Source organism: Talpa occidentalis, unplaced genomic scaffold (genome assembly GCF_014898055.3).
Source record: "Talpa occidentalis isolate TD23 unplaced genomic scaffold, MPIMG_talOcc4v2.1 talOcc4.3, whole genome shotgun sequence".
Classification (NCBI taxonomy): domain Eukaryota; kingdom Metazoa; phylum Chordata; class Mammalia; order Eulipotyphla; family Talpidae; genus Talpa; species Talpa occidentalis.
In genome coordinates this window covers 137584819-137606069 of record NW_023603184.1, presented here as the reverse complement: position 1 = coordinate 137606069, position 21251 = coordinate 137584819, and the positions used below count along the sequence as shown (strand labels likewise).

The 21251-nt window shown below is 49.0% G+C and overlaps 2 protein-coding genes and 1 long non-coding RNA gene across 5 annotated transcripts; 2 read left to right on the top strand and 1 right to left on the bottom strand.

Moving 5' to 3' along the window:
- The first annotated feature begins 38 nt into the window (after nucleotides 1-38).
- On the top strand, nucleotides 39-7314 carry ABCB6 (ATP binding cassette subfamily B member 6 (Langereis blood group)). 2 transcript variants are annotated; one of them, XM_037524084.2, is made up of 19 exons: nucleotides 39-650; nucleotides 964-1101; nucleotides 1353-1539; nucleotides 1720-1821; nucleotides 1987-2170; nucleotides 3016-3137; nucleotides 3913-4022; nucleotides 4196-4261; nucleotides 4416-4541; nucleotides 4684-4760; nucleotides 4841-4904; nucleotides 5020-5105; nucleotides 5248-5305; nucleotides 5515-5619; nucleotides 5979-6153; nucleotides 6274-6386; nucleotides 6629-6723; nucleotides 6796-6864; nucleotides 7045-7314. In XM_037524084.2, the coding sequence occupies exons 1-19, from the start codon at nucleotides 102-104 to the stop codon at nucleotides 7142-7144; spliced, it is 2526 nt and encodes an 841-aa protein (XP_037379981.1). In that variant the 5' UTR covers nucleotides 39-101; the 3' UTR covers nucleotides 7145-7314. The 2 variants fall into 2 exon arrangements, with proteins under 2 accessions (XP_037379981.1, XP_037379980.1); XM_037524083.2 differs by lacking the exon at nucleotides 964-1101 and having other exon boundaries at nucleotides 64-650.
- Nucleotides 6503-10241, bottom strand: ZFAND2B (zinc finger AN1-type containing 2B). 2 transcript variants are annotated; one of them, XM_037524085.2, is made up of 10 exons: nucleotides 10205-10241; nucleotides 9983-10060; nucleotides 9608-9702; nucleotides 9260-9391; nucleotides 8997-9148; nucleotides 8665-8757; nucleotides 8530-8590; nucleotides 8375-8442; nucleotides 8023-8095; nucleotides 6504-7820 (listed from the first exon to the last, which is right to left on the bottom strand). In XM_037524085.2, exons 2-10 carry the CDS (start codon nucleotides 10035-10037, stop codon nucleotides 7776-7778), a joined length of 774 nt encoding a protein of 257 aa, XP_037379982.1. In that variant the 5' UTR covers nucleotides 10038-10060; nucleotides 10205-10241; the 3' UTR covers nucleotides 6504-7775. The 2 variants fall into 2 exon arrangements, with proteins under 2 accessions (XP_037379983.1, XP_037379982.1); XM_037524086.2 differs by lacking the exon at nucleotides 10205-10241 and having other exon boundaries at nucleotides 6503-7709; nucleotides 9983-10196.
- A 91-nt stretch (nucleotides 10242-10332) lies between these two features.
- Nucleotides 10333-16841, top strand: LOC119254847 (uncharacterized). Its single transcript, XR_005127376.1, has 3 exons — nucleotides 10333-10370; nucleotides 16280-16346; nucleotides 16506-16841. It is a non-coding gene; the product is annotated as an uncharacterized LOC119254847 (long non-coding RNA).
- Nucleotides 16842-21251: the final 4410 nt, after the last annotated feature.

Below are 21251 nucleotides of genomic sequence, written 5' to 3'. Positions count from 1 at the left end.
ATGACCCGTGACGCCCGGGCATCCGCGCCCCGCCCCTGACCGCCGGTCCGGTTTTCCCGCCCCGCAGCCCCCGCAGCCTTGGCCGGCGGCCACGCACTGCCATGGTGACTGTGGGCAACTACTGCGAGGCCGAAGGGCCCTTGGGCCCGGTCTGGACGCAGGGTGGCCTGAGTCCCTGCTTCTTCTTCACGCTGGTGCCCTCGGCGCTGATGGCCCTGGGAGCTCTGGCCTTGGTGCTGGCACTTCCCTGCAAACGTCGGGAGCGTCTTGCTGGCGCCGATGCACTGTCTTGGGGGGCCGGTCCTCGCGTGGCTCCCTACGGGCTGCAGCTGCTTTTGGCCACGCTTCAGTTGTCGCTTCCACTAGCCAGCCTGGCTGGTCGGGTGGGCACTGCCCAGGGGTCCCCGCTGCCAGGTTATCTACTGCTGGCCGCTGTGCTGAAGACTCTGGCCAGCGCCTGTGGCCTGTGGCTGCTTGTGGTGGAACGGAGACAGGCGCGGCAGAAGCTAGCAATGGGCATCTGGATCAAGTTCAGGCACAGCCCAGGTCTCTTGTTTCTCTGGACTGTGGCGTTTGCAGCGGAGAACTTGGCCCTGGTGTCTTGGAACAACCCACAGTGGTGGTGGGCACGGGCAGACTTGGGCCAGCAGGTGAGGGACCTGTAGGGAGAGGGGAAGCATTAGCGGGCTGTGAAGACAGACGCATGTCTGCTTTTATTAGCTCCACATTTTGGAATGCCTGTAAGAAAGGGAAAAAGGGAGGGGCCGCCAGTGTCTGGGAGCTGATAGCCAGCTGGTGGGGAGTGTGTGCTGAGTCACTGTGGTTTGTGTTTTTTTTTTTTTAAACCTGTTACATGCTGGGGCCCTGAGGAGGACCTGGGTGTGTGTCCTACACATTCCAGCCCTGCTACAAGTAGTAACAGTAGGCTTTTGGCCCTCCTTGATACCCCTTATTTCATTCTAGGTTCAGTTTAGCCTGTGGGTGCTGAGGTATGTGGTCTCTGGAGGGCTTTTTGTCCTGGGGCTCTGGGCCCCTGGACTTCGGCCCCAGTCCTACACCTTACAGGTGAATGAAGAGGATCAAGATGTAGAGAGGAGCCAGGTACATGTCAATTTCTGAACCTTAGAGTCTTTGCTGATTTCATTCCCTGTTATCATTCCTTGCCACCATAATAAACTGCCACTTTCTCAAATCTCAGTTTATGCACTTAGCCTCTCTGATCCCATCAGAGATCACTTCAGGGACTAAGAATCCTAGGAGCTGTAATCCTATGTTTTTCCTAGAGAGTTTCCAGTAAATGCACTTCCTTTTGATTTCTGAGCTCTCCTCCCCTATGTATTTCACCATCCTAGGTTCCATCCGCAGAGGGGCCATCTCAGTCTACCTGGAGAGACCTTGGCAGGAAGCTCCGCCTACTGAGTGGCTACCTGTGGCCTCGGGGGAGTCCAGCTCTGCAGTTCGTGGTGCTCATCTGCCTGGGGCTCATGGGATTGGACCGGGGACTGAACGTGTTGGTCCCCATCTTCTATAGGGACATAGGTAAGGAGGAGGAAGAGTGCCAGCATTCCACTCCCTCATTGGCCTGGTGGGTGGGGGCCCCAACGGAGGAAGGTAGGACAGAATTGGGAGCTGGGTGGTGGGGAAAGGCTGTGGCTGGTGCCAGGGGCAGCTTCTTCTAGAGTCCTAGATGCCAGAGTGGCTGACTCTTTTTCTCTATAGTGAACTTGCTGACTGAGAAGGCACCTTGGAGCTCCCTAGCCTGGACTGTTACAACTTACGTCTTCCTCAAGTTCCTCCAGGGGGGTGGCACTGGCAGTACAGGTATGAGGGCCTCTATTCTCACCCTGGTTGGTATTGGCCCGTCCCCCTCCTCCTGAGAGTGCCCCCCACAGACCCCTGGTGCTCACAGACCATTCATGTGTCCGTGCTGGGATGATGCCATCCAGCCCCTCGGCCAGCTCTGAGGCCTCCTCTGGCAACCCCCAGGCTTTGTGAGCAACCTGCGCACGTTCCTGTGGATCCGGGTGCAGCAGTTCACATCACGCCGGGTGGAACTGCGCCTCTTCTCCCACCTACACGACCTCTCACTGCGCTGGCACCTGGGGCGCCGCACTGGGGAGGTGCTGAGGATTGTGGACCGGGGCACATCCAGCGTCACTGGGCTGCTCAGGTGCCAAGCTTGTGGCAGGGGAGTGTGGGAGGGTGGCGCTGGAGAAGCAGGGGTGCAATCTGTCAGAGAACATCCTGGCTGAGGAGCTGTTCCTCATGCTCTCGTAATAACCCAAATAATGGAGGCAGAGAACAAATCTCTTGAATTCCACTCACTTCTCCAAAGGTTCCCACTCTGTTTGGTATAGTGAGTTCTGCTTGTTGGCATTTTCACATGTATATGTCTGGGTTCAGAATTGTGGCATTGTGGAGGTTTTTCTTAAAACAAGTGGTATCGTGACTCAGGTATCATTCTGAGTGGCTTCATGGGGATGTACCGTGTGTGTGAAGCCCTCCCTCCGTCACTGTCATTGATACAGAGCTCTCTGTAGTTTGGGCATGCTATGATTTATCTAGCCATCCACCTCCTGAGGTGATTCCAGTCTGTTGCTGTTAAAAATAAAACACTCCGGGCCTCCCCTGGTGGCGCAGCGGTTGAGCGCTGGGCTGCGAAGCTGCCCGCAGCCTCTGCAGCGCCGGTTCGATCCCCGGCTGCTCCCCGGCCTCCGGAGGAGGGTCCCACATGGCGCGCAGACCTCTCCTGCCGCCCACTGCTCCCCTCAGCAGTGTGCTTCGGTCCTACTGCCTGCTCTGCTCCCCGCTCTGGCTCTGGTGAATTCTCTCACCCTCCTGCACTTCTGACTGTACCCAGTGCATGTATAAATAAATAAATTTTAAAAAGAAAAGAAAATTAAGATTCTGATTACTCTAAATAAAGTCTTTTAAAATTAAAAAAAAAAAAAAAAAAACACTCCACTGACACTCTGGCCCTGAACCCATGAGTCTTTGTCATTTGACTCCCCTCAGCTACCTGGTGTTCAACGTCATCCCCACTCTGGCTGACATCATCATCGGCATCATCTACTTCAGCATGTTCTTCAATGCCTGGTTTGGCCTCATCGTGTTCCTGTGCATGAGTCTTTACCTCAGTGAGTGATGCTCAGCGTAACCATCTCCCTAACAATTCGGGGACGCCTTTGGCTGTGAACCTTGCCACACTCGGGTGACCCAGCACTGCGAGGCTGTAGATCAGTGGGCTTGAGTAGGTTCCTGCTGCTCCCCAACCTGACGGGGGGCCTCCTTCTCTGCCAAGTAGACTTTAACTCAGCCTGGATGGAAGGCCTAGAAAGAGCATCCTGGATACCTTAGGTGCCCGCACTGAATGCAGGTCAAGGGGTCATGTAACGAGGGCCTCCCTGGTGGCACAGTTGGTTGAGCACAGCGCTGTCAAGCTGTCCACAGCCTCTGCAGCATGGGTTCACTTCCCAGCCGTCCAGGGAGATACCACATGGTGCAGCAGACCTCTCCTGTCTCGCCCGCTGCTCCCCTCAGCAGTGTTTTCGGTCTGTCTGCCTGTTCTTCTCCCAGCTCTGTCTCTGGCGAATCCTCTCACCCTCCTGCACCTCTAGCCTATACCCCAACTCTTGTATAAATAAATAAATCTTTAAAGAAGGGGGGGTCATGTAATGAGATGTAGCTCACCTGCATTGGTTCACCATGTGAGGCTTTGTGCAAGCTGCAGAGATGTCTTAAACACAGCTGCTTCCCTCGGGGACCTTAGGGCTCTCTCCCTTTGGAATCTGGGTCCCTGAGCTATAGTGACAGGCTGTGCGTATGTGGCAGGTAGCAGACATCATATGGTCTCAGCTGTCAGGGATGATGTCTTGATGTCTTCTCCCTTCCCCTCCTCCTGTCACTCTACAGCCCTCACCATTGTGGTCACTGAGTGGAGAACCAAGTTTCGACGTGCCATGAACACACAGGAGAATGCTACCCGGGCACGAGCTGTGGACTCTTTACTAAACTTTGAGACGGTAATGGAGGCCTTGGTGGCAGTGGTGTGAGGCACCAGCAGGACTGATGAGCTGGAGGGTGGGAGAAGTGTGCAAGGTGTGATGTTGAAAATTAGGAGGGATTGGGAATCTGAAGAAAGAATGGGATGCTGACAGCTGCATCAGTGTCACACAATGTGGTTTGAACTCATCAGGTGAAGTACTACAACGCGGAGAGTTATGAAGTAGAACGTTACCAAGAGGCCATCATCAAATACCAGGTGAGGCTGCTAGTTGGAAGCTTGCTGAGAGCAGTGACCTGGCCATGTGGAATCACCAGGACTAAAAGGAATAAAATGTGAGACGGCCCGGGTTTGGATTGGGAGATGGTCAGTGAGTCTATGATCCCCCTCCCTTCCATGGTCCTGTCGTCAGGGTTTGGAGTGGAAGTCAAGTGCTTCGCTGGTGATGCTCAACCAGACCCAGAACCTGGTGATTGGATTCGGTCTTCTCGCTGGCTCCCTCCTTTGTGCATACTTTGTCAGTGAGCAGAAGCTACAGGTGAGGGAACTGTGCTGAGGACAGGAAAGAGGGACCTATGTCTGGGCCCCTGAGCTCTTGGGTAGGAAGCACATGGGTGACAGGAAGTGGGCAGGATAACAGCCCACAAGTCTGACTTGTTCTCGTTCCTGGATCTGCACAGGTCGGGGACTTTGTGCTCTTTGGCACCTACATTATCCAGCTGTACATGCCCCTCAACTGGTTTGGCACCTACTACAGGTAACTGATCTCTGGCCTTCACCTGTCCATAGTGGTCATTTCCCCGGCTCAGAGGAGCCCCAACTAGCGTCTTCTTGCAGGATGATACAGACCAACTTCATTGACATGGAGAACATGTTTGATCTGCTGAAAGAGGAGAAAGAAGTGAGTGAAGAGAGGAGTGTGGCTTCAGGAGAGCTGGAGCCTGTGTGGTGGTGTCCCCTATGTCAAGGACACACTGTACCTGTAGCAGAGGCTTATGTTAGTGCTATTCTCCCAGGTGAAGGACGTTCCTGGGGCCGGGCCTCTTCGCTTTCAGAGGGGCCAGATTGAGTTTGAGAATGTACACTTCAGCTACACTGATGGGTGAGCTCTCCCCTTTTACCACCTGAGAAGAGAACCTAAGCAGGGGACAAGTAAGGGAGGGACAGGGCCCAGTAATCCCTCTGGGTTGGAAGGGTTTCCAGTAGTACAGAAGGTCTGCTGACCATAACCTCCTTTCTTGCAGGCAGGAGACCCTGAAGGATGTGTCCTTCACCGTGATGGCTGGACAGACACTCGCCCTGGTGAGAGATCTACTTGATGCAGTCTCCTCCGACTTCCTTCATTCCACTGCCCATGGCAGCTGGTGTCCCAAGCTGTGGAGTCAGAGAGCCATGCCTCATGGGTCACAGGATTGAATGTGGCTGTCTCCATTGACATGGGTGGCCTCTTGGGGTGAAAACCTTGAAAGCCAGCAGATCTGAGAACATTCTCCCTGTTCCCAATGCAATAGGTGGGCCCATCTGGTGCAGGGAAGAGCACAGTTCTGCGCCTGCTGTTTCGCTTCTATGATGTCAACTCTGGCTGCATCCGAATAGATGGGCAGGATATTTCACAGGTAAGGCTGCTTAAGAGAAGACTGGCTTAGGGATATAGGTGTGAAAGAATGGCCAGCGCTGCGCCTCCAGGGAGAGGAGAGGGAGATATTTCCCCTGCAAAAAGTTGAGGTCAGAGACTTCAGCCTTTCTAGCATCGTTTGACTTCGGCCAGTAGTCGGAATGATTTGTAGGGTGCCACCAAGGTACAAAGATCTGCGGTGATTCAGGGAGGCAGGGAGAGAATGCATTTTCCCTTTAGAGGTAAGGAGATGGACTGAGAGAGGTTGAGTGACGTGTCCACACAGCTAGGACTTGGGGAGGTGGCAGGATTCCTCCTCGGGGTGTCTCACCATTCAGCGCTTTGGTCATTTGGCCACAGGTGACCCAGAATTCTCTCCGATCTCACATTGGAGTTGTGCCCCAGGACACTGTCCTCTTCAATGACACCATCGCCAACAATATCCGCTATGGCCGCATCACAGCTAGGAATGATGAGGTGGAGGCGGCTGCTCAGGCTGCCGGCATCCACGAGGCCATTTTGGCTTTCCCTGAAGGTGCGCCTCCCTGTGGACTCCCTGCCCTTCCCCATTCAGTCCTGTTACTCTCCCCCGACCTCTGATCACAGAAACCAAGCTTATTACCTCTGGCCTGAGGGAGATGGACACTGTCCACAGGGTATGAGACGCAGGTGGGCGAGCGGGGACTGAAGCTAAGTGGTGGGGAGAAGCAGCGTGTGGCCATCGCACGTGCCATTCTCAAGGCTCCAGACATCATTCTGCTGGATGAGGTGAGGGCCCCAGGAGGCCTCCTCCTACCCCCTCTCCCCTGTCCGTGCCCGTGCCAGGCCCATCATGGTTTTCTACCAAGGCTAGACCTACCAAGGCTAAGGTGTTTAACAAAAGCACCTTACAGTTCCAAAGCTCAGACCAAGTTCTTTTTTATTCCCGAAACCTCAACTAGCAGTTTGATTCCACCCTCCTCTGGGGATTTTGGGAGGCAGGGGCAGTTTGACCCAGACCCTCTCTGTAGGCCACATCAGCACTGGATACGTCTAACGAACGGGCCATTCAAGCTTCACTGGCCAAAGTCTGCACCTCCTGCACCACCATCATAGTGGCACACAGGTACAGTCAGGGGCAGCAGGGAGAGGCTGCACTTTTAGTGGGGCTGTGGGTAACTATCTCTTGACTTGTCAGGCTCTCAACTGTGGTCAGTGCTGACCAGATCCTCGTCATCAAGGATGGCTGCATTGTAGAAAGAGGACGGTAAGCAGGATAAACAGCACAGGGCCTTGGAGTTGGGGACCCCAGGAAATGGTGGTGAAATCCCAGGGGTTCCTGGATGGGATTTTTCTCACCAGTCCACTGTGTCATCTCTATGGGTTGTCATGAGGACTCTTGGGGTAGAACTGATAGTTGGAACTCATGCTTTCTTTCTTGCCCCAGGCATGAAGCTCTGTTGTCTCGAGGTGGGGTGTATGCGGACATGTGGCAGCTGCAGCAGCAGGGACAAGAGGAAGTCTCTGAAGATCCCAAGTCCAACTAAATAGTGACAAAACTTGTGGCTCTTCCTAAAGGATACCTCAAGAGGGGAATAAACTGTATCCCTCTTCCCTGGCATGTTTTAACCTGGTCTTCGGGTACGGTGCTAGCTATCACGAGGGAAAGGCACCTTTCAGGAAAGCCCTTTTGGGGGAATAAAAATGTGGACTGTGATAGGATCACCGTGACTTTGTGGTATAGGTTACTGCAACGGCCTCTATCCCTAGGTCAGATGAGCATTCTTCGTAGGACGCTTCTGTGTGGGGTTGGAAAGGGAAAGCAGCACACCACCTGATGTCTTTGCCAAGATCCTTTATTCTTTCCAGGTCCCTTCCTGCTCCCTGCACATGGGGGCAGCTCCAGTGTAGAGGGGAATGTGCGGGCCCTGGCCAGCCCCTTCCAAGGACCCAACCAGGGAACAGTAAATAGCCACTCTCTCCCAGGCAGCTAGTGAGGCCGGCAGGGCCTTCTGTCAGCTCAGTTCCACCAGCTATTTCTTCTGATGTTCACTGGAGGCTCCTCATCGGTCCTCCTGGTCTTCACTCCCAGCTGTTCTGGGCCTCCTCTCCCTGTGGACCCCACGGTATAAGGGCCACAGTCCTCTCAGCAGAGCCTCCCTCCCCAAGCCCAGGGCCCTAACACAGGTTGCAGTTGGATGGCTTCAAGCTGCGGCTCTGAGCCTGGAGCAAGAAGAGGGGAAGACAGGAGGACATCAAGGAACTGAGGAAGCAGTCCTCATTTTGAGTTTAGCATGGTCTGCAGTCATGCTGAAAAGGGTAACAACCATTCCCAAACATCTTCCACTGGAAGAAACACTGTCCCCAGGTTACCAGCCCTCCCTCCCTCCTAGCACAGGACCCCATCTCTATCCCATCCCCATACCTGCTGCCGCTGGTATTCTGCCTCACTTGCTGATAGTGCTTGTGCTAAAGCTAAGTCTTCTTCCTCCTGAGAACTGGAAGGAACAGCTTAAGTTAGATGAGAATAATATGAAAATGTGGCATCCAATTGCATTACAACCATACAAAGTAGGTTATTAGTATTGTTCCCATTTTATAGAGGAAATTAAAACCTTAGCAAGTCTAAGAACTTATCAGCAATCATACTGCCCATAAGCTTAATGGTGAGCCCAATTTCCTGACTATTACCCTGCATCAGATGGGTGTGTTCCCACCGACATCCCTCTTAATTGAACCCTTGCCCACATCCCACACTCTTTCACAAGAGTAGGTACCTTGGGACCTGGGGTTTAGCCTCTGCCAGGGAAAGTTCTAGAGCTCGTTGCAGAGCCTCATCCTCACTCTGCAAAAGGAGAAAGAAGACTGGTTGCCTTGGACTTTACTTTCTGTGTACGTTTGCTTCTATCCATTCAACCTCTGCCCAACTCACCAAACCATTCTGCAGAGCAATCATTGGTGGGGATGTCCGTGATGGAGACTGGGCTGTGGCTCTATGGCAGATATTCAAGAGGTTGGGGGTCTGAGGTGTAATGGGGGAAAAAAGAGGAGAAATGGGCAGGCCTACCTGCTGGGAGAGGTAGATGAATGCAAGGTCCGACTTGGGCTGGAGATGGTGCCTGCAGAAGCCAAACCTTGTGCTCTGGTGAGGGCAGCAAGTCTGCAGGGAAAAAACAGTTGGCATGCCTCCAAGAGCAATCAGCTAGCATGCTTCCTTACCCAGGAAGCCCAGAGGAGAGTTCCTCCAAACAAACTAGGAAAGTATGTAATTGAAAAGGAAGCCAAGACTTTCCTAGTCAAAGGGGACAGGGCTGAAGCTCCCCAACTTTTAATGATAGAGGTTGAGTCAATCCCCAAAGTGGCAGGATGGTCTTAAGTAGAGGACTGGGTTGCCGTTACCCTGCCCGGCTGGTTGGGTGCCCCTCCCCAGAGCAATCATGGTCCAGTGGGTGACGGTGCTTGATGCAGAAGTTTCGGCCACAGCGTTCACAGGTCAGTTTCATCATTTCCCGCTGCCGGCAACCAGAGCGTTCACACTTATTGGTGAAGATCTGAGGTAGAATGAGAAGATTTGTCTCAGCTCAAACTCTGACCCCTTTCTGCAACCCCTGTTCAGGTTTCCATGCATCCAGATGGTCACGGCTAACCTCTCCAAAGCTTACTTTACGTTTCTGCTGGGCTGGATCAGAGCGACAGTCTCGGTCAATGTGCTCCCCCACAGCACGGTCAGGGGGCTCCCCTCTGGCCACAGGCACAGGAACATTACAGAGTGGACACACGGGTACCTGTATATCCTATAGTTAAGGAGCAAAGGGTCAATCTCTGGTTCAATCCCAGTCTAATCAAATCTCTGGTCCTGAAAGAAAGAGGGTGTCACCCCCACCAACACAATGTTTCCAGCACTAAACCTCAGAAAGACAATAGAGGAGAGGAAAAGGGAAACAGAAGGATTAGGGATTCTGCATGCATCCTCCACCCGCCCCCCTTCACCCTCAGGACCGCCCCAGCACCTTTTGGTAAGCAGATCCACAGTGATGCTGGGCGTAGGCCACGTGGTCTGCACAGAAGATGCCCGAGCAGGCGTCACACTTTAGAGGCAGAAAATCTGCAGGAAATAGGTCGAATTGTAGGTCCAGTAGGATCTCAACAACGCTCCGGCTCACTCAAGCCTTCCATTCAGGGGAAAGTAAGCGCCACCTAATCACAACAAACTGCACCCCTACGCTGGCTCACTACCTCTTTAGCCACGCCCCCTCAGCCACCGCCCCCAACTTGGAGCCCCGCCCTCCACGGTATTTCCAGCCCCGAAGCCCACCCTTCGCCCCACCTGCAGCCCCCGAGCCCCTCTCCGCCTGGCTCCGCCCCCCGGGTGCTCCGCCCCTCACCCAGGCGCTGACAGCTAGGCTCGGAGCAGTGCGCCCCGAGGTCCGGAAACTCCATCGCCCGGGCAGACGGGGCGGAGCCTGCTGGGAGAAGAAGCTAGAGTAGGGCCTCTAGGGCTCCCGCTTCGGGTCCGGGCCCGGTTCGCGACCCAGCACTCTGGAGGGGGCCCCCTGCCTTGCCCCTTCTTCTCCCCGGTCCAGCCGGGTTGACCGGAGCCTCCGCACCTCCCAATCCGCAGCTCCCACTCCTCCCCTCGCGCCCGGGCGCGCTGACGTCATTGCGCAGGGCTGGCACGTCCTGCGCAGTCTCCGGGCGGCGGAGCGGGGTGGGCGGGGCTAGTTCCCCTGGAGCCCCGCCCCCCGGCCCAGCGGGCGGCGCGGCGGTCCCCAGGTGAGTGACGCAGGGCGCGCGGCTCCGCGACTCTGGGCGCCGGCTTCGCCCCGCGCAGCGCGAGACGGCCAGTAAAGGCAATGCCAGATTATAGAGAAGGAAGGCTGGGGTGGTGTGGGGTCCTTCACAGTTCGATTCTTCGTCTGCTTCTCTCTCCACAACCTCCCTCCAGCCATTTCGTTCACGGCCGCCGTCGACCTCACTCTCCGGGAGCTGGCCTCTCCCAGGGTTCTCTGAGCTCCAGAATTCTCTCCAGAGCTGCCAGGCTCCAGATTAAGCGTTGATGGCCTTCCTGTAGAACTTCCCTGACTGGTCTGGGCTAAGCGCATCTGCTATATGAGCTCCCTGGTTCTCCTCAGCACCGGTATCACCTTATTGTAATCAGCTGCGCTCCCCTCCGCCCCCTCTCACACACACATAAATATGCTGGGAATTCAGGAGCCACCTGCCTCGCTCAGCTTGTTCAGTGTTAGGCCCCTGGCATCCCCAGCGCAGTGCCTAGAATTATGTGCTTCTTGGATGTGAATCTAAATCTACAGCGCCGCTTTGAAGTACAGATTCCTGGACCCTGAGGTTTCTGGTTTAGGAAGAAAACCTTGAGAAAATTCTGACACAGATTGTCCGTGTACTACACCTTGAAAACAGTAGGCTAGAATATTCTGAGCGCTTATTAAACTTGACAAAGCGTAAGAGTCATTGGATTGATGCTTTACTTTAGGGAGCCCCAAGTTAAGTCCTTCTCCTTCAGCACATTCTGCTTCTCACATGGCTCATGTGCTGTGGTTGGTTACATTCTATCTTCCCACAATTGGGATAAATAAAGGAATGAAATAAGCTTTGAGTTAAACCATGTTCCCCAAATGAGGAGATAACTCATGCAACAATTGGAAATGAGGAAACACTCCTCTCTTCCCCTTCCACTCCCTGTCCAACTTTTGGTGCAGTGTCTGCTTCTTACATCCTTATCTTTGACTGTCAAAGATGAGACAATATGACAATATGGCAGTACACTATGGGTAATCCCATTCTGGGGTGGGAAAATTTTGTCTAAGCCAAAACCTGAAAAGTGAGTAGATGTTGGCTAGGTGAAGGCCAAGGGAGAAAGGACTGAGGTATTCCAGGCAGAGGAACCAGCAGGGACAAAGACCTGGTGATTAAAGAAAACAAGTTCTTTTAAATGAGCTTTTTTAAAAAAAAAAATGTTTTTTGTTTATTTATGCATACAAGAACTGGGGTACAGGCCAGAAATGGGAGGGTGAGAGGATTCCCAAGAGACAGAGTGGGGAACAGAACAGGCAGGCAGACTGAAATCTGCTGAGGGGTGCAAGTGGACAAGTCAGGAGAGGTCTGCTGTGCCATGTGGGTAGCTCCCTTGCCAGGGATAGAACTCGTGCTGCAGAGGCTGCGGATAGCTTCATAGGTCACGTCTTAACCCCTTGCTCCACCAGGGAGGCCCTCTATTTTTTTTTTTTTTTTTTTTGGTGGGACCCTCGCCCACCTGGAACGAACTGCTGCTGCAGAGGCTGTGGGCAGTCTCGCAGCCCAGCGCTCAACTGCTGCACCACCAGGGGAGGCCCAGGGAGGCCCTCTTTTAAATGTTTGGGGCAGCACAGCCGCAGCCGTTGAGCACGCTGGGTTGCGAAGCTGCCCCCCCCCACCCCCCCCCCCCCGCCGCAGCCTCTGCAGCACTGGTTCGATCCCCAGCTGCTCCCCAGCCACCGGAGGAGGGTCACACATGGTGCTCAGACCTCTCCTGCCGCCCGCTGCTCCCCTCAGCAGTGTGCTTCAGTCCTTCTGCCTACTCTGCTCCCCGCTCTGGCTCTGGTGAATTCTCTCACCCTCCCGCGCTTCTGACTGTACCCAGTGCTTGTATAAATAAATTAAAAATAAATAAATAAATAAATCTTAACAAAAAAAAGTTTGGGGCATCTGAATCTCAGGAAGTAAGAAGCAGCCAATCAGAAGATAAAGCTGGAGAACTGGAGGCCAGATCACTTCAGATAGTAGAGACCACATCAGCATTATTAAATTGAGCACACTTATAATGAGAAGCTTTAGGTAACTTTAAGCAGGGTAGTGACATGATCGGGTTTGTATTTTAGGAAAGTTACTTGCTTCGGGGTGGAGAACAGATTGGAGGTAGTATGAGATTGGAAGAAAGGAGTCCAGGTAGCAGTCTGTCATGGTAATCAGGCAGGAAATAAGGATGATCTGAACCAAGGAAGAGCCAGTGCTTAGAATTAATGAGAGCTTAGTAGAGAGGTTAGCTTGGAGATATTTTAAAATAATTAACCTCCCACTATATTACTGAAAAGATAAAATGGAAAAAATAAATTCTGTTCCCAGAACAAAATACTCAGAAAATTTCTTAAAGATAAGTCAAAACTTTTCTTGGCTTGCCTCTATGCAAAACATTCAGATGGTCAATCCTTCAGGGACTTTTTGATAGTGGCCTCCTTCAGCCTGCCCTCACACCCTGGGGCAACTTTAGGCAGCCCTGTTTCTGCCCTTGCCAAAGATTATTGGTTCAGGAGTGGTGATGTGACCTGTGTTGGGCATCTAGTTCATGTACTCCTCAAAGCATAGCCTGAAACAAAGATTTTGGTGCAGGTGAGGGGTAATTATAGCCAGAGTAGGAATGTTGGACACGGGGCAGTGGACAGAGAAGGAAGGAAAACAAAAAAAGTGCTGGTTTTAGGAGCTCAGTTCTACTGAGAACTTAAGGAGGAATCATATAGAATGTACCTCAGAATTTTTCCTCTATAGGACAGGACACTGGGTTACCTCCTTCCTTCTGGAAGTTGGAGGTTGCTGCTAGGGATGGTAACTCCCCCCAATCCACTTTGCAATGCCAACCTGCACTGGGTGCAACACTATTGAGCTATGGGAAGCTTTGAATGAAAGCTCTGAGGCAGAAATACTGACACTGGGCTTCGAGATGGGAAGCCATCATGTCTCATGGAAGCTGTTCTGTACAGTGGCAGCTAAAGTCAGAATGGGCTAAGCAAGGCACAGGGCACAGGGACATCTGCTCTATTTTACCAATCAGGTTCTTTCCCAGGAATTTGAAATCAAGGCCAAGAGAATCAGAGTTCATCATACTGGTGGGCCTGTAAGATGTAAACTATAGGAGGGCCTCCCTGGTGGCTCAAGGGGTTAAGATGCAACTTATGAAGCTATCTACAGCCTCTGCAGCACAAGTTCGATCCCCAGCCAAGGAGCTACCCACATGGCGCAGCAGACCTCTCCTGACTTGCCTGCTGCTCCCCTCAGCAGTAGATTTCAGTCAGCCTGGCTGTTCTGTTCCCCACTATGTCTCTGGTGAATCCTCTCACCCCCCCCACTCCACACACCTTTGACCTGTACCCCAGTTCTTGTATGCATAAATAAATCTTTAAAAAAAAAAAAAAGATGTAAACTATAGACTCGCCATCTGCCAAACCATCATACTGCCCTAACTGACTGGGGGTCAGGAAGAGATTGTCAGCTGCAATATGGCACATAGTGAGCTCCATAAAAGGAGACTGCTTTTGTAGCTCACACATAGGAGTTTAGGTCACACCATCACCTGACTCTTGCCTCCTCCCAAACTCTACAAAGCCCCAACCAAAAACCATGGCCAACTGCCATTACTTTGTTGTTTTCGCTTTGTCTGTCTTGAGAGAGTTATACGTCATCTGGTTAGCTTCATAATATTTCTCAAGGTTTTGTCAACATCTCTGGTCACAACCTGAAGTCAGGCTAAAGATATCATGGGCTCTTAGTCCATGTGTGCATTTTGGGGCCCTCCACCAGGATTGGGCTCTCAGCTTAGGCCCTTTAGAAAGGACAATTGTTGAAGTACCAGACATTGATGAATTCTGAGTGTCCTATCTGAAAAGTTCAGTGTTACTTCTATTAAGTTTAAGAAATTGCTAAACTTACTAATATTTGACTTTTTTTTTTTACCTAAAAACACAACAATATCATATGTTTTGGCCTAATCTAAGTAGCTCTTGTCATGAGCAGGAACTATTTTTCTCTCACCTTCTGTCTGATCCTCATCCAGCTGGATTTTGGAACCCAGACATTAGGACAGTCACCATCTGAGAGTGACAGTTTAAAGTCCTTAAAATCAGATGTGCCAAGTAGCTGTAACTTAGCCCTTAAACTCCCACCATTTTCTACTGAGAGGATATTAGGTAAGATATAGCTATAAGATGCCATAATAGGGACTCAAAATACCATGGCATAGACAAGAAAGAAGTTTAATATCTTGCTGGTGTAATAATCCAGGGTTGGTATAGTAGCACCTGTCAGGGACCTGGCCAATTCCTATTTTGTTGCTCCTCCATCTCTAAGGTATTGCCTTTTTCCATGTGTTCCCAAAGGAATCCTTACTCCATGGTGCAGAATGAGGCAGAGGAAAGGCAAGGCCTAATCATCCTTTAAGGACATGTCCTGAATTTGTGTACATCACTCCTGCAGGTTGCATCACCAGCATTTATTGTCACATGATCATACCTAGCTCCAGGGAAGCTGGGAAATGTAGTCTTTAGCTGGGTGAGCATCTGCCCAGATAAAATTTCTGTTAACTTGGTGAGTGAAGGCAAACAGGTATTTGGGAAACTAGTATCACAAAGGGAAATAAAGGATGGCTTTTATGGTATTTGGGCCATCCTGAGTTTGAAACAATGAAGCAAGTAATGGGTCACTTAAAGTCACATGGCACCCAAGGTGTGTAAGACATTTCTCTGAGTTCATAGAGTTTGAGGATGAGGGTAACAGAATCAAGCCCCACTCTGCCAGCCTCCTGTCATAGCCAGCTCTGCTGGTTTCTACCTAACAGCTGTTCCCAGCTTCTCCTCAAGGGCAAAAGACTGATTCTAATCATTTTTTCCCAAGCAATTTGTTTTATGTGGTTTCCTTTGCAGGCTCCATAATGAGTCTTAAGTGATCTTTCAAACTTTTTCATCATTACCCATATTAGGAACTACGTTTTATAATCCAACACACACATGCATATGCACACACATAAAACTTGATCTTAGGGCCTCCCCGGTGGCGCAGCAGTTGAGCGCTGGGTTGCGAAGCTGCCCGAAGCCTCTGCAGCGCCGGTTCGATCCCCGGCTGCTCCCCGGCCACCGGAGGAGGGTCCCACATGGCGCTCAGACCTCTCCTGCTGCCCGCTGCTCCCCTCAGCAGTGTGCTTCAGTCCTTCTGCCTGCTCTGCTCCCCGCTCTGGCTCTGGTGAATTCTCTCACCCTCCCGCGCTTCTGACTGTACCCAGTGCTTGTATATATAAATAAATAAATAAATATTTTTAAAAAAAACCTTGATCTTATGTTTAATACAGTCTGATATTTAATATCATTTTTTAAAAATGCTGCTTACCGTACACTACATTGATTACCATCCTACTAAATGGTTGCAATCTTACTACATTGATTACCATCCTACTAAATGGTTGCAATCTTCAGTTTGGAAAAAAAAAAATCTTTAAGTCAGTTAAACTGTCCTCATTCACTTTGGTTAGGCATGCAACACAAGTTGTATCTGAAAGAAAAATTTATGCAAACTTTTAAAAACACATAATAATGATTTTTTAAAGATATAATGCTAGAGCTTTTCTAATACACCTGCTTGACTTTCATCTGACACTTTCAGGAATATAACTGTTGTCATGGTATATTTGACTGTCCACTACTGATAAAAGCACAGAGTTTATAGTTCTGTAAAATTAAGCTGTAGAAATTGATAAGCTGTTGCTCTTGTATAACCTTGAAGATACAATCCCAAAGTCATTATTATTATTTTTTTCCCCTGTGGAATATTAAATCAGTTTTGCATCTAATCTAGTAATTGTTTTCATTTATTCATATATATATATATATATATATATATATATATATATATATACTCCTTTCCAGGAAACTCAGAAAATCCAGAAGTGGTGGGGGTAAGGGACTGATAAGACTTCAAGCAAAGGTGAGAGTGGTAAGCCTCTATCATTTAATTTGGATCCTGTCTTCCCTCAAAAGACTCTTATGGCTAATGTATGATAACCCTTTGGAGTAGCCAACACTATATGTAAATAAAAGATTGATTTTGAACACTAATACTCAGGGAGCCAGCTTTTTTGTATTTTTTTTCTAGTCCTCTTGTTATTTAAATGAAGCCTTTATATGTGCATATTGCCCATTTGGATGAGAAGTTATTTCCGTTTTGGACATTATCTGTGACATCCAGCACTATGCAGCCATTTTGTGACCATGAGTGGAGTCAAGCAGAGAGGACATGCCAACAAGTTGAACATGACAGAGAAGAAAGATGGAAAAGATCCAGGGTCATTGAAAAATTAACCAACCTCCAGATACCACCTCAGGCCTCCTGTTATATAAGAGAGTAAAAGTTCTTTTAGCAAAGTTTTCTGCATTTTGCAACTCAATACTTCCTTTGTTGTATACCTGTTGTGGCAGCTCATCTTAATAAAACCAGTTAGAATTTCTTTTGAAAGATTTATTTATTTATGCATACAAGAGAGGTGGGGTACAGGTCAGAGGTGTGGGGGGGTGAGAGGATTCACCAGAGACAGAGCGGGGAACAGAACAGGCAGACCTACTGAAGTACACTGCTGAGGGGAGCAGCGGGAGTGTCAGGATAGGTCTGCTGTGCCATGTGGGTTTCTCCCTGGCTGGCAAGGGATCGAACTCATGCTGCAGAGGCTGTGGACAGCTTCTCAGGCTGTGTCATTATTAACCCCTTGCGTCACCAGGGAGGCCCCCCAGTTAGAAATTTTGCTGGTGTATTGTCTACATATGGTGGCGGCTGTGGTGCTAGCAACAGAGTGATTGCTGAGCTCACCAACTTTAGAGACCTCTCTTTCTAGAGATGATTCCTGATATAATGATATCATATTCTGTGCATTAAATTCTGTTTGCTTGTTTGTAATTTTAAATTTCTTCCAGGGACTTACAAATGCTTTCATTTTATTTAAATATATAACTGTTAGATTTCTAATTATTCTTTTCATGTTAAACTGTAGTCATTTGTTTTCAAATTTTTTATTCTTTTTTTTTTCTTGCTGCATTCATTAGTGGCTTTAGTTTTTGTAACCTTGTGAGGAGCAGACTAAACAAAGATAAACACTGACTCCCCACTCCCACAAATGCTCAGATAACCAAAGGGCTCACTTGGAGACCCTGAAAATAAAATCTTTGGAGCTCTCTATTGTGTATGAGCCAGAATGTTTTAGCTGCCATAACAGACTTGCCTTATTGACCCCAGAGACCACAAGAAAGAGTGAAGCCCTTGCAGATTCTCTTTTCTCAGGCAAAACTTTCCTTTTTTAAAAGATCTTATTTATTTATTTTTGCATAGAAGAACTGAGGTATAGGCCAGAGGGGCAGGGAGTAAGAGGATTCACCAGAAACAGAGTGAGGAACAGAACAGACAGATCTACTGAAATACATTGCTGAGGGGAGCAGTGGGCTGAGACAGAAGTCTGCAGCACTGAGTGGGTCAGCTCCCTGGCCAGGAATCGAACTCAGGCCTTCATAGTGGGCAGCCGTGGTGGTAGAGCTGAGACTCAACCCCTAGGCCACCAGGGAGGACCCCACAAAACTTTCTTGACTGATAGTTTATCATCTGGACAAAGCTATTTGTGCTGATTAAAGCCCAGGAGTTCCCCAAATTTAAAAAGGATGATGAACACATCAAAATCAAGACTCCCCAGTACATAGTTTGTATATAGGTTCCTTGCTTCCCAAATAAAGAAATAAAGAATGCTGGGAGAAACCCAATAACTTTTTCCACCTTGAACTGTGTCAGAAGATTAATTAATTAATTAACTGTGTCAGTTAATTATTGAGCATGGCTTAAGTCTCTTTTATTGTAGACAACAAAGCATATGCAGACCTGCTCAGCAGCCTCTACTTTAGTGGTGGGTCATTGAGCTCCAGCCTTGCACTGGGACAGAGAAATCAAATCAGCTCCTCTGCAAATTAGCAGGTCATCACCCAGAGTCACTCCTTATTTTAATGTCAGCGGGTTTCAAGCAAACAAGGTCAAAGTAAGGGTGGCAGCAATATTGTCTCAAGCCCAGTTTTACTCCAATATTCATTAAATGGTGTCTGTTTAGTGGCTTTCCTCCTTAGTCAACTCACTGAAAGAAAGAAACACTGTTTTGTTAACTGTCAAGTCCTGCTCTTACTCATGTGTTAACCCATTTAATCCCCTTGAAGCCTCCCCCTCCTTTTTTTGGAGGGGGATAGAAATTATTGAAGTAACATTGGTTTATAACATTATATAGGTTTCAGAGCTACAGTATTATAATTAAACATCTGTGTATGCTACCAACTGATTACCCCCAAAGGAAACCCTTTTTGAAGTAGATACTAAGTCTCCCATTTTGTAGCACAAAACGTGAGTTTGAGAGAGACTAAGTCACTTGCTTATGGAAATGGGATCTGGACCCACATCTTTGTATTGCCTTAAATTCTGTGTTCTGTCAGTATATATTACATACCAAAATCTACTCTAACTTCCTTAAAAACTGAAAAGAGTGGCCTCCCTGGTGGAGCAGGGGTTAAAGTCTCAGTGCTATCAAGCTATCACCAGCCACTGCAGTTATCGCCAGACTAAGACCTGATTTCCTGAGTTCAATCCCCAGCCTGGTTGCTGACCCACATGGCACAGCAGACCTCTTCTGTCTCACTCACGGCTCCCCTCAGCAGTGTATTTCAGTGGATCTGCCTGTTCTGCTCCCCACTCTGTCTCTGGTGAATCCTCTCACCCCCTGCACTTCTGGCCTCTGCCCCAGTTCTTCTATTCATAAATAAATAAAAAATAAATCTTTAAAAACAAAAAAAAAACCTACATGAGATAACCAGGATGGGAAAGCTGATAGACCACATGGCTCTGACTCCCTGAGGTCAGGCATGTCATATACAATTTTTGTGGCAATATCAGTCACCAGTCTTCAAGTACCCTAGCTCTTTTAGTTTTAGACTCCTAGTTTAGGCAACTTCATATGACTTCATGCAACTCCATATGACATCTTAATCTGCTGTTTTTGTCTTTTAGTGAATTATGTATTATTAATTTGTTCTTCAACTACAAAATTTTTATTTGATTCTTTTTGTATGAAATAATTTCTGTCTCTTTATTGAAATTTTCTATTTGGTGAGACATTATTCTCATTACTTCCTTTAGTTCTTTACACATGATTTTTAAATTTTTTTTAAGATTTATTTCTTTATGCATGCAAGAACAGGGGTACAGGCCAAAGGTGTGGAGGATGAGAGGATTCACCAGAGACAGAGAGGGGAATAGAACAGGCAGAATGACTGAGATACACTGCTGAGGGGAGCAGCAGATGATACAGGAGAGGACTGCTGCACCATGTGAGTTGCTTCCTGGCAGCCAGGGATCGAACTTGTGCTGCAGAGGCTGTGGATTGCTTCTTAGTGCAGTGCTTAACCCCTTGTGCCACCAGGGAGGTCCTTGACTGCTTTTTTAAAGGCACATTGACCACACTTTCCTGTTTGCTTGCCTGCCTTATACTTTTTGTTGTTGTTGGAACTAGACTTTTTTTTTTAAAGATTTATTTATTTTTATACAAGAGCTGGAGTACAGGCCAGAGAGAGGCGCAGGAGGGTGAGAGTATTCACCAGAGACAGAGCAGGGAGCAGAACAGGCAGACGACAGAATTACACTAATGAGGGGAGCAGCAGGTGAGACAGGAGAGGTCCGCCTCACCATGTGGGATTCTCACCCAGCCAGCTGGGATCGAACCCGCACTGCGGAGGATGCAGACAGCTTCACAGCGCTGTGCTCAACTGCTATGCCACTAGGGAGGCCCCTGGAACTAGACTTTTTAAAGAATACAATGTGGCAACTCTAGAAATCAGATTCACTCCTCCCTGTGGTTTGTTACTGTTGCAGTTTGCTATTGTGGTTGGTTGAAGTTTATTTCGAGACTTTCCTGGACAAATTCTGTTTTCTTTGCTGTGTGCAGCCACTGAAGTCTCTGCCTGATTAGCTTAGTGGTCAGCTAATGATTAGACAGAGATTTTCTTAAGTGCACTGAACCCTACAGGTCCCCTTGCCTGCCTTTGCCAAGGGGCACTTTGTTTTTGTTGAGAGTGCCTTTGACACTCCAACAGGCCATTTACAATTCCCTGCTTTTGCAGAGCTTCAAGATCAGCCACAAGTGAGAGAGTAGGGCCTTCTCCAGATTTTCCTGGTCATACACTTAGTCCTGCATATGTGCATGCCATTTAAAATTCCAGGAATATGTCAGAGATTTTCAAAGTTCCTTTACCCGTTTTTTCCTTTTAATTTTTGGTCACTATCAGTGACCTATCAGCCCCAACTGTCTATGTTGCCTCAGGCAGCTGCAATGTTAAACAATTGCTGCTGATTGTTTCAATAGATTAATGAACCTGGATACAAGATTGCACAGAGGGAGTTCTGAGTAAGGTCAAAATAAAGACAAATTCAGAAACTGAAATTTTTTCAGTAAACTGCCAGGGATTACATCATGACAGTACTCTGGATGGAGGATTTAGGCAGGTGCAAATCCATGCTGCCCTCTCCAGTGGATGCTGGACTACCATAGTGTACATAGCTCCCATAATTGTGAGGCCATTGGTTTCTTTTTTTTTAAATCTTTTTATTTTTTTTTTTTTTATAGAGGCATGTTTTATTTATTTATTTTGTTTGTTTGTTTGTTTTGTTTATACATGCACTGGGTACAGTCAGAAGCGCGGGAGGGTGAGAGAATTCACCAGAGCCAGAGCGGGGAGCAGAGCAGGCAGAAGGACCGAAGTACACTGCTGAGGGGAGCAGCGGGCGGCAGGAGAGGTCTGCGCGCCATGTGGGATCCTCCGCCGGTGGCCG

Coding starts and splice junctions, on each gene's coding strand:
- ABCB6 (XM_037524084.2), top strand. CDS start 102: ATGGTGACTGTGGGCAACTACTGCGAGGCCGAAGGGCCCTTGGGCCCG. Junction 4,905..5,019: donor TGCTGAAAGAGGAGAAAGAA/GTGAGTGAAGAG, acceptor CTATTCTCCCAG/GTGAAGGACGTTCCTGGGGC. Junction 6,387..6,628: donor ACATCATTCTGCTGGATGAG/GTGAGGGCCCCA, acceptor CCCTCTCTGTAG/GCCACATCAGCACTGGATAC.
- ZFAND2B (XM_037524085.2), bottom strand. CDS start 10,037: ATGGAGTTTCCGGACCTCGGGGCGCACTGCTCCGAGCCTAGCTGTCAG. Junction 8,758..8,996: donor CACCCAACCAGCCGGGCAGG/GTAACGGCAACC, acceptor TTTTCCCTGCAG/ACTTGCTGCCCTCACCAGAG. Junction 8,443..8,529: donor TTGCTCTGCAGAATGGTTTG/GTGAGTTGGGCA, acceptor CTCCTTTTGCAG/AGTGAGGATGAGGCTCTGCA.